This window comes from Phoca vitulina, unplaced genomic scaffold, assembly GCF_004348235.1.
Source record: "Phoca vitulina isolate PV1807 unplaced genomic scaffold, GSC_HSeal_1.0 scaffold33, whole genome shotgun sequence".
NCBI classification, from domain to species: domain Eukaryota; kingdom Metazoa; phylum Chordata; class Mammalia; order Carnivora; family Phocidae; genus Phoca; species Phoca vitulina.
In genome coordinates this window covers 19,978,786-19,993,144 of record NW_022589736.1, presented here as the reverse complement: position 1 = coordinate 19,993,144, position 14,359 = coordinate 19,978,786, and the positions used below count along the sequence as shown (strand labels likewise).

The window sequence follows — 14,359 nt, the reverse complement described above, 5'->3', positions numbered from 1 at the left end:
CTAACAATATCCATTACTGAGTCTCCAGTAAGTACTCCTGGTCCTATTCAAACTGCATATATGAGCTACACTGTCCTAGAGATCCATCCTAAAGTGGGATAAAAAGAAGGTATCAAAGCATGTTTCATTCGCTTCATGAACTTGGTAATTCTGTTTATAAGAAGAGTTTGCATTACAAATTCAATTTGTAAAATACAAATTTAAAAGTATGTATAGAATCAGGGCACCTGAGTAGTTCAGTCGGTTGAGCACTGAGGTCATGATCTCAGGGTGGTGAGATCAGCCCAGCGCTGGGCTCCCCACTCAGCACTGAGTCTGCTTGAGATTCCCTCTACCCCTCCCCTTGCTCTTGAACATGCACGTTCTCTCTCTGTCAAAGAAAGAAAGAAAGAAAGAGAGAAAGAGAGAAAGAAGGAGAGAGAAAGAAAGAAAGAGAAAAAAAGAAAAAGAAAGTGTTTTTTTAAAAGTATGTGTAGAATGTTTCAAAGTGGTTTTAAATTTCAAAGGGAAGTTTCTCCTATTTAGTAATAATATATATGAGCATGTGTATGTATGCACAAATGTATTAAATATCTTAGTGCAGAAAATAATGTAATTTTATATCAATTCTAATAATTCCATTGCTATATAAATAATTTCCTCAAAACAAACATGATTGTACAAATATTGACATGAAATACTCATGTTGGCATCAAAATATATAGATATATATGCATCAAAATACATAATGTTTTGTAATATGCAACATGGCTACATTTTCATATCATAACTGCTATATGAAGTTGATCTCAATCAAGCAAGCACGCCAGGTTTTCTTTGTTCAAATGAAGTTACATAATTTGGAAAATTTAACACACTAAGTAACACTATTTGTTGATAAGCATGGATATCTGTCCCTTCATTCAAAAAAAGCAAATAGCAGAATGATATCAAGATACACTCCACTGGAAAAATCCTAAATATGTAACCAATGAAACTTCAACAAAGGAAGAGAAATGGGAAAATATGTTCAAAATCAAATGTTAAAATATCTATTAATACTCCAGGTAGAATTTGATTAAGAAAACCAATTAGGGGCGCCTGGGTGGCTCAGTTGTTAAGCGTCTGCCTTCAGCTCAGGTCATGATCCCGGGGTCCTGGGATGGAGCCCCACATCGGGCTCCCTGCTCTGCGGGAAGCCTGCTTCTCCCTTTCCCCCTCCCCCTGCTTGTGTTCCTTCTCTCGCTGTGTCTCTCTCTGTCAAATAAATAAATAAAATCTAAAAAAAAAAAAAGAAAACCAATTAAAAGGAGAGCATAAAGAACCCTTGGGGGGGGGAATGTGTCAATATGTACAATTGAAAAGAGGAAATATATTTACTTTCAGCTGTTGAAAATGAGAATAATGCAAAATATTAGAAAGGTGAATCTCTCCAAAAGAAATGGACCAAATTGTAAGAAATTTTCAAGCATAGAAAAGAAACTGACACTCATATTAGAGAAAGTAAATTGTCCTCACATGTTTTTTTGAGTGAAAAAAGACAGCACCCAAAAATTCCATTGAGATCATATTAGGAAGTAGATTATGTTGTTTAAAAATAGTGTTAAAACTAGGTGTCTGAGGAATTGATGGAATTGCTGTTTACAAATAGGCAGAGGATTCCTCCCTGGCTTTCCCGTCTCCTCTTTCCTGTATCCCTTTCCATTGCTTTTAATAAAATCCTTCCCCATCAACAGAAGCATTTTGTACAAAGAAGTTTTCATTAAAAAGGTGACATTTAGGGGCACCTGGGTGGCTCAGTCATTAAGTGTCGGCCTTCGGCTCAGGTCATGATCCCAGGGTCCTGGGATCGAGCCCCGCCTCAGGCTCCCTGCTCCGCAGGAAGCCTGCTTCTCCCTCTCCCACTCCTCCTGCTTATGTCCCCTCTCTCTCTGTCAAATAAATACATAAAATCTTTAAAAAAAAAGTGATATTTATCTTGTTGCAATATTTTTCTCTTGTTCAACAAAACACATCACTAAAATAAAACAATGCAGCAAAATAAATGTCAAATTTTTAATAATTAAGAAAACCCACTTGTTTGTGATATGGGATTTGGATTCATTTAGTTAGGATCCATCGTTTCCAAAGAGACACAAGTATTTTAGTTGCTAAGTTACCTCATATGAGTACCATCATGTGGGTTGTAAATTAAATTATATTTCCTTTCAAATACAACTAGGTTTGAATAATAATGGGATTTCTTGTCATCACTCCTATCAAAGACTCTCCATAAAAGTCCTAAAAAGCAGGTGTTGGATCTAAATTTTACCCAGTCATGAATACCAACCGTGGCTGACATGATTTCTATAGTCATCATGGCTGCCTAGAAGGCAGTGACAGCCCTTCTTCTTTAACCCCTCCCCACAGCTTTCTACATAATAGGTCAGAATGGAAGATGCCCTATACCTAATAAAGGTCAGCAATCCATAACATATGTCTCCCAAGGGAAAAGTATAAAGAGGTTCCCTCTCCTACCCATTTTCCTCTTTAACCAAAATACACACACACCACAATACAATTATTCATTTGTTGACCAAATAGAATTTGCAGTGTTAACAAAAAGCACCAAAGCTTATATTAGCATAGAGACCCCCACAAAGAATAGTGCTAATAGCTGCAGAATGAGAATGTGCATTCATTTCATGTCATACATATTAACTTTACCTAGCTCAAAGCAAACACTTAAATCCAACCACAGTCGTGAAAGTGAGCATGTGAACAAGTAAACCATTAATTCACTTACAGCAAGTTGCTGGGTCTTCATCACTGTCATCAGAACAGTCCTGCTGCGAGTCACAGACCGATTCTTGGGCAATGCACTGGCCATTGGCACAAGTGAATTCATCTGTAGGACAAAGCCTTCTGGACGGGGCAAGTGCACAGGCGTAGACCCAGAGCTGATCCAGCCCAATAAAACCTTTCTGGCTCAAAATAGTCCCTTCCAATATAATCTTCAAAAAGCAAAACATGAACAATGTTTGAGTTTATGATCTCCTTTCAAAGACCCCTCCAAAAAAAGAATAATAGATATTTAATAATTACTGAGACAAACACCTGTTAAAAGAGCCAGCAAATACAATCGACAAAGGTCCTACTCGGGGAAACCTGACTCACAGGCGTAATTGATCTGAATGGAAAAAGCCCTATATTTAAGAAAGGTCAGCAATCCATAATATATGTCTCCAAAGGGAAAAGTATAAAGATATGGGCACAGTAGATCCCCTGAGGCCTCTGAGAAACCACACATGATCCAGTGAAATACAACATGCCACTTAAACCACTGGCTATGTCCTTCCCTGCAAACTTTTCATTTGGGCAACATCCTCATGGCTCTCTAACATTCAGGGAAAAGAATAAGCATTATCACTACTTATACACCAAGAGCTATAACTACGTCTGGTTTTTAAACCACTGAAATTAGCATTGGAATGCAGGCAGGGAAAGGTTAGGCAAATAGTACGGGACACAACAGGTGAATAGAAAACTTAAAAGAATAAATATAAAAATCTATTTTCACAAAAGAAGAATTTCTCTAATAATCAAAGAAGTGCCAATTAAAAGAAATAAATCTCATTTTCTCCAATCAAATTGCTAGTTTTGGAGGTATACAGCATTAGCAAGTGAAACAACCATCCTTGCTAATCCAATGTAAGATACTATCAAAGTATTAATATTCCTTGAGGTTCCACCGAGAGCAATGGTTGGCTAGCACCAGAGAGAAGGAGAGGCATGAAGAGCTGACTCTACCAAATATGTAATTCTCTGCTGTCCAATATGGTAGCCACAGCTACAAGGGGCTATTTCAAATTAAATTAAAATAAAATTAAAATTCAGTTCCTCAGCCATACTGGCCACATTGCAAGTGTTCAACAGCCATCCGTGGCTATTGGCTACCATATTGGAGAGCACAGATACTTACATTTTCCCTTATGACAGAAAATACTATTGAACAGCAATGAACTAGGTGTTGTTTGTGTGTAAATAAGATACTAGGAAGAAAGACTAATTCCTTTTAGTTTTTTCCAGCTGAAAGTTTCTGAATAGATTTTCTCCTTTGCAAAAATATGAGGAATATATATATATATATTTGTTACGAATTACTTAAGTTTCAGTTCACAAATATATTTAACAATTTACTCTAGAAGATGTTACATTCAAATCATATCTAATAATAGGAAAATTTTGTATGCTGCTGTATACATTCTCCATAGTGAATACCAGAGTATAAATATGTATAAATTATTGGACCTACAGCTGTATATTTTTATAGCAGCAAGAGATCAGATATGCAAAAATGATATCAGTTCGGGTTTCAAAAATTGATGAGTTTAAACTTAGATTTGAAAAAGGTGCTATTATTGAAAGTTAATTACATTTAATATGCACTTGGAAATCTAGAATAACTCCCAAATTACTCTCTTTATATTTTGTTTTATCTTTTAGTTAAATAACAAGACCAACTTTAATATTCAGTTTATGTAAAAGAATGAAACTCCAATCATTTAGTACCTCTTTCAGAAGTTTTAAAGATAAATATCAGCTTAGAAAATTAAAAATTGTGTCAAATATTAATTCAATAGGCTATGATATAAACCTCAACTTTGCTGTGATTAATACAAAAATGCTATGGTTCAGAAATTCCAATCTCAGCAGTAAATGGGATTCTAAAAATCTGCATGGTTACAGTCCAGTATCATTTGGGTTCTCCTTTTTAGCACCTAGAAAAATGTACATATGTGGTATTACCATAAAGGAATGAAATTGGTTTCATGAGCCACATGTACAATCAGTCTTATTATTTTACACTCACAGTCCAGCATAAGCATATTTATACACTCTTTATACAACAAAAAAATAATGGAATTTTAAATAAAATACTGCACTTCAAAAATAAAATGATGAATAGCAATAATAATACCACCTATTTAAATGTCGATCCCACTGACATCACTACATTTTGCAATGTTGCTATGATATTAGAAAAGAAGGAAATGATGGGCAAACATTTAATATGACAGCTAAAAAAAAGTTATCAGATATATTTTTCTGCCCAATCTCAACTCTATATACAACACGAAATCCCAAGGTCATTTTTTTAAGAGACCATATTCCCACCGAGCATACGTATATTTCGGATATATCTTTGCACAGGTAGATATAACCGTGTTTTATAAAAAAAAGAATTACTGTCTTCAAAACATTTGTATAGTCTTTACTGGTTTTTAATACCAATTTATTATTTATCTGCTTCATAATGTCATTTGCTTCCTTGTTTGCAACGCATGGTCTTGGGGTTGGAGGGGGCTAGGAAGGGAGCCCATGTACAGTGAAGAAGCTTTACACAGGAGTAATGTGGCTGGGGAAAGGCTAAGTACAATGAAAAGAAGTAGGCAATTGCTCTCTCCAAATACACAAATCTACATCCTTAATTTAAATCCTAATTTAAATTTAGCAATGGGTGATAAAATTCACTACTGCAAAGCTACAAGTTAAACTTATGATATAAAAGAATACTTGTTTTTCCATTTTGTACCTTAAATGTCTTCAGGCTTTCTGGTATTAACACCTCTGCTTTCACCCATTTTCTGTCAGTTGATGTGTTGTATATCCAAGATATTTCTTCTTCCTTTGATTTAAATGAAATGACATTACTCATTCCCCAAATTCTACTCTAATATTTCCATATGTGCTCTCTCAATTACATTTCAGTAGAGTTTACCCTATCTGTACCACATGAAGTACTAGGAAGCCTAAAGTATTGGTAAAAAAGTATATAACATTTTTTAAAGGAACAATAAAATGGAGGCAGGAAAGGATGAAAAAGTAGAGCCCAGAGGATATTTAGGGCAGTGAAAATACTCTGTATGATAATATATGGTGGACACATGTCATTATACATTTGTCCAAACCCACGGGATGCACAACACCAAGCAAAACCCTAATGCAAACTATGGACTTTGAGTGATAATGACATGGCAATGCAGGTTCATCATTTGTAACAAAGGTACCATTCTGATGGAGGATGCTGATAATGGGGAAGCTCTGCATGTGTGGGGACAGGAGGAAAATGGGAAATCTCTGTACTTTCCCCCTAATTTTGCTAGGAACCTAAAACTGCTCTATAAAAACAGTCTTTAAAAAAATAAGGAAATAAATTATATCTATATAGTAAAGCTGTTTATTTTTTTATGATGGAGAGTAAGGACAGAACAAACATTTGAATGGAATTTTAAATAAAGTATTTCAAAAAGACAATTCTCAATAGAAATTCATAATGCCAGCTACTTTAATGTTGATCCCAATAACATTCCTACATTTTATTATATTACCATGACATTAGAAAAGAAATGACAGGCAAACACTTAACATGAAAGTTTAAAAAAAAAATGTTATCAGATATATTTTTCTGCACAATCTCAATTTCTATATGTATTTTTTTCTGTGGGAGAATTCATTCTAAGTTCCAAACAATACAGTTATTTTCTGGAGTTTATATTTCTATTTGACTCTCTTATCACTCTATCAAAGACCTTTTTGTGCCTTCTAGAGCATGCTATGTCATGCATCTGTAAAATGATCATTTTCCAGTTGGCAAAGTGTATGGAAAATTATGTTTCTACTATACACTATAAGGTAAGATACTCAATAAAAGTCTATAACGCAGTCCAAAGTTTTGCCTATGTTATTGTGCTTTATGATTTATGACCATGCTTTTATGCTCTGAAATACTAATTTCTTTAGATTCTATCAAACATGCAAGTTAATTTGACATTTCCCTGGGAAAGACAGACCAGATAGTTCATAATATTTATGCAATGGATGCATTGATTGTTTTCATGTATCAGTATAGTGAAAATGCAGAGTGGCATAAATATGTCTCAGGTTGAGCTCTGAGACTGTGCGTGTCCTCCTCCTACTGTGAGATAGAAAACAGCACTAGAAGGTGACATCTCATTGTAATTCAAATGACACATGACACTTAAGACTTTTTCAGACTCTCGTATGCATTAATCTCTCAGCTTTGCTTATTTCATTCATAGCCAACATTTTCTAAAAATGAGTCTATTTTCAACTTAGTCCTTTACCCTCTGATGTCTGCTCCAATTTCCAAGTCTTAAATATTTCAGAAGATAATCTAAACCTGTGAAACATCCATGGTAGACATCTTTTCAGCTGAGAGCTTCTGGGTCACTTCAGGATGAACCGGAGTTACACACAGTTGGGACACACAACTAATTTTCCTTTCAATAATTTCCGATGCAACTTCAGCTATTTAGCTTCGAGACGCTGCCATCCTCCACAGATGCTTTAAGTGACACTGCTTGGGAAGTTGCATTCATCATGTCCCTTCACTTTCATCTTATAAAAATAACTTAGAGCATTTGTGCTCTTTTTTCACAATGACTAATTAATTCCCCTCTGCTCTACTCGAAGAAGAATGTGTTTTCATTTTTTTGAAAAGTGAGCAGAATTCTTTCTAAACTTAAATGACTTTTTGTACCCTAAGTTAATGGTATGTTATGAAATACAGATTTTTCTATCACATTTTCTTGTCTGACAACAAAAGTAATGAAAAAGAAAAAGAGTTTACTCCTACTAAATAAAATCAGCTTTTATTTTATTCTGTCCTCACTCTCAGACTCTTACCTAGTTATTTTCAACAGGTGGCAATGTAAGAAAGAAACCCTCAGCTCAGAAAAACCTTTCAAGTGATGTTTTAATTTTCTATTATCTTAAAATCAATCAATCAATCAATCAACAAAAATTTTTTAGAAAGTCTTTACTCCCCTCAACCAGGATCAATAATGCCATTTTACCTTTCAAGGAAAGAATCGTTCTATCTCCTAGAGACCTCAGCTTATCCTTCTCTCTTCCAGTGAAGAAATCAAAGGTACCAAATTCCAGATTGTTGTTTTTGTTCTTTTTAAACTACTTTTGAGGGGCGCCTGGGTGGCTCAGTATGTTAAGCGTCTGCCTTCTGCCAAGGTCATGATCCTAGGTCCTGGGATCAAGCCCCGCATCAGGCTCCCTGCTTGGTGGGGAGCCTGCTTCTCCCTCTTCCTGTGCCCCTCCCCCCTACTCATGTTCTCTCTTGCTCGTTCAGCACTCTCTCTCAAATAAACAATTTTTTTAAAAATTAAAATAAACTACTTTTGATTAAATGTGGGAACAGGAACATGTACTTTAGCAAAGACATTCCTTCGAGAAAAGCTTATTATGGCCTTTAAAAACGGTCTCATACAAGAAAAGATACTTTCTATGGCATTTTCTTCACTGCCCCAGCTATGTGTTCTTCCTATTTGCCACTGGCAATTTTTAAAATATGTAAAAGGTACCACAAGCTGGGCACCCCACTATCCTTGGCTCAGACATGGAAACTCTCTTCAGAATAAAAGATAGGCTGTTGCTATGATTATTATTTTATAGATGACAGACAGAGACCTAATCTCAAGGATGGCTATATGGTACAAACTAGAACTGTTACACACTTAAGCTGACCCTAATAGAGAGTCGACTTTTTATTTAACAACTTGCCTTTCACCTGTGTTTTCTACTTCTCAAGTTCTGATGTCTTCTGAAAATAAAGAAAACTACCTTTAGCATGCTTACAAGGTATTTCTTGATTTACTTGCTCATATCCTAAGGGTTATTTTCTTTATTCTATTCATGGAAGATTTAAACAATCATTTTCATCAAGAGCTAATTTTCTTAAAGGATGGGTTTGGAGTCCTTTTTAACTCTGTGATAAAACATCAGCTTATAATTTAAATGTATTTTGATGCAGATTTTGCATTGGTGACCAATATGTTATATGTTATATGTAGAGATCAGAGCAAATAGTATGTAAGAAAAAATAGGATATTGCCTTGCAGAATACTGGGTAAACTAATAAACCAAATATCACTCAGTGCTGGTTCTGATTAATACATTAGATCAGTTCTCCATGATTACCTTATTTTCTTATATATGATGTGGTATCTGAAGTCAATTTGTTTATAATCTTTTCTTATACACTCCCAAATTTACAATCCATCACTGATGTTCAGCGTAGATTAAAATAATCTTTAGGATTAGGATATATATGACACAAATGTCTACTTAAATTTAAGATAACTCATTCAACATTCAGTGAATATTAATTACCTGTCATGTGAAAAGTACTATCATATGACCATATTTTTTTTTAAAGATTTTATTTATTTGTTTGAGAGAAAGAGAGAGCACGAGCAGGGGGAAGGGATAGAGGGAGAAGCAGACTCCCCACTGAGCAGGGAGCCCAAAGTGGAACTCGATCCCAGGACCCTGGGATCATGACCTGAGCCAAAGGCAGATGCTTAACCAACTGAGCCACCCAGGCACCCAGGACCATATATTTTTTAAAACACCTTTAACTATAATATAAATTCAGTGAGATTATTCTAGTGTAAAATACTATCACAAAAATGCCACAAAACTATAACATAGTTACAGAACATTAGAAATTGTGTCTCATCCATGAAAACAAACAAACAAAATGTATTAGGCCATCTAATGAGCCTATTCATTCAATTTCATGCTTTAGAACTCTGTGAATGTTCTGAAAAAGAAGAGGTAGAAGAAAAAAGACTGGACATGAAGAAAATGATACAAAAGAAAAGAGAGGGGTGATGTGATAGAACTAGGGGGAAAAAAAGAGAATTCCTCTTGAATTTTCACTTCTCCCAGTAATAGCCAAGTAATAGGTCATACCTGAGGATTAATTATGATGGTACTTCAGACTTCAGAAGCAAATGCAACAGAAGAAAATGTTATTGACAGATGGTTAGTGATATTTGGTAAGAATAGATGATAAATAACCTTTTGTTGGAAAATGAATCTGGCCAATGTCAGAGGAAGTTTCAACTGGATTTATTCAAAGCATCTGAAGCCAAAAGAATCTTGACTTGGATGTTTTTACTGTCTTCCTTTTTCCTGTCAGAATTCCCGCAATTATTGTTAACTGTTTCCCATTGCTAGAATGGCTGCTATTTACCCCTGTGATTTTTTATTTAACTTCTATCTATAAATAAATTTTCTTCACAATAGAAATTCTCAAAGTGTCTCAGATATTTTTCCACTTGTGGAGGATTGTTTTCAGTTAAATTTAGGTATAAAAGAAAAAAAGAAAAAAGCTTGGATTTGTTTTATTTGCTAGCATTACCACTGCAATTTTCACTCAACCCAGTGAGCCATTTTTTCCCATTCCAATGACTCATTTGTTTGTATTTAATCAGTAATTATCAGTCTCTAAAATTTTATCTACTAGTACCATAACAAGGAATTTGTATCCATCATAATTATAGGTCTAGTGATATATGGATCTAAAATCCAAAACAGATCCATCAGAATGTCAATACAGAGCCAACAATACAGAATCTCAAATATCTCATTTTTATTAGACCTATAATTTCTTTAATATACTTCCATGAATTTTTAACAATTTTTAAAAATAATATTGTACAAATTATCACATTAAATTTTCTACATGACAGTATTTTTTTTAAGTAGCCTTCATGCCCAGCATGGAGCCCAACACTGGTCTTGAACTCACAACCTGAGATCAAGACCTGAGGTGAGATCAAGAACAGGACACTTAACCAACTGAGCCACTCTGGCACACCTACATGACAGTAGGTCTTAAACCTGGTTCTTTAAAAAAAAAAAAAAATGTTTTATTTATTTACTTGAGAGAGAGAGAGACAGAGATAGCTAGAGAGAGAAACGAGCTGGGAGGAGAGGGAGAAGCAGGCTCCCCGCTGAGGAGGGAGCCCGATGCAGGGCTCGATCCCAGAGCCCTGGGATCATGACTTGAGCCGGGTAGACGCTTAACCGACTGAGCCACCCAGGCGCCCCATAAAACAGGTTCTTAATATTTCTTCTCAAAGGTATACTAATAAAGTCAAGTTAAAGAATACCTAAAGCCTACACACAACTGAGAAATAGAAACACAAGTTGCCAAAATAGAAATTTCACTTATTCAATGAATTTGAAATAAATGTAAGTTTCTCTCACCTTACGATTGTATAGTCCTACTCTCAGAACACTGTTTTCCATGGAATAATAGAATTGAAGATGGCAGCTCTTGCCCAGGCAGTGACACACAGAGCTATTTAAATAAGCCCTGCTGTCTACATGGTCAAGAGTAGAAGCATCCTTAGCTCCTACCCATATATAATAACCTGAAAAATGAAGGAAAAGGAAGTAATTTAGAAAAACTTACCTGCTTTCTGTTTGAACAAAATTATTTTATTTATGGACTTTTCAAAATCAGGCTTGAAACGCTAATATTTTACTTAAAGGGATAGGATGTTTTATTTATTTACTGATTTATTTATTATTATTAGAGATATGATGTTTTAAAATGATTATGTCAACTACAAATTAAAAGTTTTCATTTCCATATATGATTTTAAAATGCATTGATATCTGCTCCTAGTTCCTGAAATTAAGAAATTTCAACTCAATATTCTTTTAAAAAGATATCTCCTGATATAAAAAATCTCTGTGCTACAAAATTATCATCATTTTCTTTAAATGTCACAATGCAATCTTTCTTTAACCAAGAATTCCTCACCTTTCTTCCCAGAATTCTTTCCCCTTTTATTTTTTCTACTTTTTAGTTATAGAAAAACCTTTATAGTTTAAGGGAAGATAATGTAAACATTATAATTAAATTATATATAATTAACATATAACATATAATCAAAATTTCTTACCCAACCACATGGAAGTATCAGATACCACAGTCCTATTAAACTGCACATATGGATATTGTAGTACGTAAAAATATTATCAATCAACTTTATCCCATCTGATACTTAAAACAAATTTGCACGGTTCTTAAATTTAATAATATAGACAATGCAGAGATACAAAGATATTTCTATGATTTTACAACTTCACTTTTCAATAATAAAGTTTTTCAATGGGTTATTTCTGTGTAAGTTAGTATATATTCCTGTAATTTCTAAAAACTATGAATTTAAATTAGGTAAAACTCTTATTTACTGAGAAATATTAAGACTTTAAGCAAAATACCATTTTAAGTTAACACTTTGTATCTAACGAAACACAAAGAAATGATAAGATAAAGACACATTTTTACAAAAGCTGAGATAGATCAATTTCAACATAAAATATCTCAAAAGATAAGGAAAGAACAATTCTACCAAGTGATGAGTAGGGCTGAAACCACAGAACTCTGGAACTTTGAGACCAGACCCAGGCTGTGGTAGCTTAGATTCTGACTAACTTGAATGTTGCAAACAAAAGCTGGAGGAACAAACTCTCTCAATGAAGTCAAAGATTAAAGTTGGGGAATCCTGCTCAAAAACTAAGGTGGAAAATATACCAACATTCACTACCTTGGGCTGTGAGTAAGTGACAGGATGTGCAAAATTCCAAACATTATCACGAAGTATGAAACCCTAAACGAGTACTGTTACTAGGATTAGTCTTGGGGAAAGAGACATGAGAAAACACCTGGACTGTTCAGCTATTAATAACAAGGCTTATATTAAAAAGAAACAAATTTACCACCACCTTACTAACTGGAGTTTGACCAGAACCTAACTGACCTGTGAGAAGAGAAATATCAACTCAAGCAGGCTTTAGCCTTCCACATGAGGGGAGGAAAATACCCAGATCCAGCCCCCTCCAGCCTTCTCACCTAATGTTGGGGGAGGAAGCACTTTTAAAGGTCATGTAACAGAGGAACAATCTCACCAAAAGAATGAGATCTAATCATAGTACTCTAGAATGTTTCTCTTCCTCCTTACAACTTATCACAACTCACATAAAAGGGGGTCCTGTATAATAATAGGGTAATACTATCCAATGAACTGTAGGTCTCAGACATAATTTAAGGTCTAGGGAAACCCAAAACAAAGGGTAAGACAAAAACAAGGATACCAGATGAAATTTTAGCCCCACACATCTACAGCTGTGGCAAGCAGTAAAGAGTCTAATCTCTAGCTACATAAACATAATAGGTCATGCTAAACCTATTGACCTTAATTCCCTTTACATAGCACATCATGTTTGGCTTTCAACAAAACATTACAAAGCACACTGAAAGGCAAAGAACAAAAAACATAGTTTGAAGAGAAAGAGCAAGTATCAGAACCAGACCCAGATATGGCAGGAATGTTGGAATTATAAGACTAAGAATTTAAAACCACTATGAGGAGGGGGAGGAGCAAGATGGCAGAGGAATAGGAGACCTAAAATTTCGTCTGGTCCCAGGAATTCAGCTAGATAGGGATCAAACCATTCCGAACACCTACTAACTCAACAGATCTAAGAAAAGAATAGCAACAACTCTCTGAACAGAAAAGCGACCACTTTCTGGAAGGTAGGACGTGTGGAGAAGTGAATCTGAGGCGATATTTGGAAGGAGAGAAGGCGGGAGAGGGGGCCTCCGTCGGCCGCTTCTGGCAAGTGATAGAGCCGCGGAGCACAAAATCGGAACTTTTAGAAGTCTGCTCCGCTGGGGGATGTCGCTCCAGTGGCTAAGCAGGGGGTGGAACCCTCATAGGACAGTGTGGTCTCAGGACCCTCGGGGTCACAGAAGGACCGGGGGTGCCTGAGTGCGGCAGAGCTCCCAGGTATCGGAGCAGGGAAGCCGGCTGCAGAGACGGAGCCGAGGTGCAGGCTCTCAGCTCCGGGTTGCCATAAACCGTGATCCGCAGCACAGTCGGGCCACTGCTCCTCCAGCAGGGACCCAACAAGTGGCAGATCTGGGGAGACTCACCTTCCTCCCCAGGAGGAGCAGCGCAGGAGCCCACCGCAGGGATCTGCTGGGTTTGGAGACTCCACACCGAGTGGGGTGCCAGAGATAGAAACACTCGGTCACAGGCCGGGTGAGCACGGAGTGCAGCGACCGGGGAGACGGGAGTGACTGACTGCTTTTCTCTGGGGCTCAATGAGGAGTGGGGCCCCGAGTTCTCAGTTCCTCCAGGGCAGAGATTGGGAGGCTCCCATTTTCACTCTCATCCTCCAAAGCCATATGGAAAGCTTGCAGGGAACAAAAGCTCCGGAGAGCAAACCCGAGCAGATTACTTAGCCCTACCTGGCAAGGGCGGGGCAATTCCACCTCTGGCAAAGACATCTGAGAACTACTGCAATAGGCCCCTCCCCCAGAAGATCAGCAAGAACAGCCAGCCAAGACCAAGTTTACCGATCAATGAGAATGGCAGAACTCCAGCGCCAGGGGAATACTGCACATAGAATCCATGGCTTTTTTTTCCCCTGATTCTTTAGTCTTTCAAAGATAATTTTTTTAATTTTCTTTTCTTTTTTTCTTTAAATTTTTCTTTTT

At 36.2% G+C, this 14,359-nt stretch overlaps 1 protein-coding gene across 1 annotated transcript in view; it reads right to left on the bottom strand.

The window, feature by feature from the left end:
• MALRD1 (MAM and LDL receptor class A domain containing 1) overlaps positions 1 to 14,359 on the bottom strand; it is an 803,589-nt gene that overhangs the window by 700,382 nt on the left and 88,848 nt on the right. Inside the window, exons 9-11 of the mRNA XM_032425534.1 lie at positions 11,053 to 11,219; positions 5,555 to 5,647; positions 2,765 to 2,972 (exon numbers count right to left, since the gene is read on the bottom strand). Coding sequence (XP_032281425.1) covers positions 2,765 to 2,972; positions 5,555 to 5,647; positions 11,053 to 11,219 — 468 coding nt within the window. The remainder of the gene's footprint in view (positions 1 to 2,764; positions 2,973 to 5,554; positions 5,648 to 11,052; positions 11,220 to 14,359) is intronic.